At 51.9% G+C, this 1783-nt stretch overlaps 1 protein-coding gene across 1 annotated transcript in view; it reads left to right on the top strand.

Moving 5' to 3' along the window:
* The first annotated feature begins 1572 nt into the window (after nt 1-1572).
* The window catches only part of MPHOSPH10 (M-phase phosphoprotein 10), a 7140-nt gene continuing 6929 nt past the window's right edge, over nt 1573-1783 (top strand). Inside the window, exon 1 of the mRNA XM_017737635.1 lies at nt 1573-1659. Coding sequence (XP_017593124.1) covers nt 1592-1659 — 68 coding nt within the window. The 5' untranslated portion in view covers nt 1573-1591. The remainder of the gene's footprint in view (nt 1660-1783) is intronic.

Genomic DNA, 1783 nt, shown 5'->3' with positions numbered 1-1783 from the left:
GCCCTCCCGAGGGCCGTGCCCTCCGCTGCGGCCGTGGCCGGCACTGCACAGATCTGGGAGAGAACGTGCGACGGAGGCCTGCGGTAGCCAGGGACATTTCCCGAGGCAGTTTTCTGAGCAAATCCCACAGAATCAATTAGGTTGGAAAAGACCTCTGAGATCATCGAGTCCAAACTATGATTGAACATGACCTTGTCACCTAAACCAGAGCTCTAAGTGCCACATCCAGACTTCCCTCAACAACTTCCAGGAATGGTAACTCCACCACCTCCCTGGGCAGCCCATTCCAGTATCTAATCACCCTTTCTGTGAAGAAATTTCTCCTGATGTCCAACCTAAATGTACCCTGGTGCAGCTTGAGGTTATGTCCTATTGTCCTGTTGCTGTTGCCTGGAAGAAGAGACCAACCCTCACCTGGCTACACCCTCCTGGTATAGGGAGTTCTAGAGGGCAGTAAGGTCATCCCAAGCCTCCTTTCTCCAGGCTGAGGCCCACCTGCTTCCTCAGCTGCTCCTCATCAGACTTGTGTTCCAGTTCCTTTTCCAGTTCTGTTGCCATTCTCTGGACTTGCTCCGGCACCTCAATGTTCTTCCTGAATTGAAGGGCCCAGAACTGGACACAGAACTCAAGGTGTGGCCTTACCAGTGCAGAATACAGAGGAAGAATCACTTCCCTGGTCCTGCTGGCCGCACTATATCTGATACAGGCCAGGTTGCCATGGAGCATTGTGCCAGAGAGACTCAGGATAGCGAGGAGGCTGTCTGCTGATGCTGCACTCCCATTGTGTCAGGCATAGCACCCTACGAGTTGCTGAGATATATCCTAAATAGATAAACAGCTTGTGCCACTTCAAATCTGATTACACGTGATTAGTTAAAAGTGCAGATTAATATCAGCGGTCACGATGGATATTTGAAAGTCCCAATATATGACACTTTCAATTTCCAGCCCAGGTTGTGTATCAGGTGTGTTTCTGATGTTCAGTGAATTGCAGGTACAGGTCACACTCATGGCTCTGCTGGCTGGGCCCTGCTCCACACCATGGTTTTTTGAGTGTGCAAAGTGACAGTGATGGGACACACAGAAGTGGCATTGCAGGGCATTCTTTGCACTGAAAAGGCTTCATTTGTTGGTAGGAAGGAAACAAGAAAGCAGCAGGGGCAAGAGCAGTATTGAAGTTGGAAGGTTGGTCACAGTTTTGGATCAAGTTGCGGAAGGGCTGTGGGTGGCTGGAAGGGGTCTGTGGGTGTAAGGCTTAATTTGACTTTATAAAATTAACTTTAAGGAAAACTACATAATGTAAGAGGGGAGTTGAAGAGCACTGGGAAGTGCTGTGCTGATGGTGAAGGGGTGTGTACATGCCTCGTTAGCCTGCGCTGGGAGACACCAGGTAAGATCGGGGGTTTTGCCCACAGAATCAGCTGGAAATGTGCGGTTCCAAAATAGCCCTTGTATCTAGGTCAGAGACTCAAAACTGTGAAGACGACTGTAGCTTCACTATATTTAGAGCAGGTTTCCCTGTGCTGATGCACATCCTGGTCTGTAGCAACACCGTGCCCTTCCCAGGGCGGGAAGCAGCAGCCGCCGGTATATGACTGCCATACCCTGCTTGCGGTTCTGGGACAACGAGGCACTTCTGACGGAGGGCAGGGCCAGGAGGTGAGGATGCTTTGGTTCGGGAGGCGGGAATGCCATGGCTGAGGAGGCGGGAATGCCGTGGCCCGGGAGGCGGGGCGGGGCAGGGTTTCGTGGGCGGAACGGAACCCTGTGTGCGGAACCTTGG

Source organism: Corvus brachyrhynchos, unplaced genomic scaffold (assembly GCF_000691975.1).
Source record: "Corvus brachyrhynchos isolate BGI_N302 unplaced genomic scaffold, ASM69197v1 scaffold200, whole genome shotgun sequence".
In the NCBI taxonomy this organism is placed as follows: domain Eukaryota; kingdom Metazoa; phylum Chordata; class Aves; order Passeriformes; family Corvidae; genus Corvus; species Corvus brachyrhynchos.
Note: the sequence above shows the minus strand (reverse complement) of the source record. Positions and strands in the feature narration are given on the sequence as shown.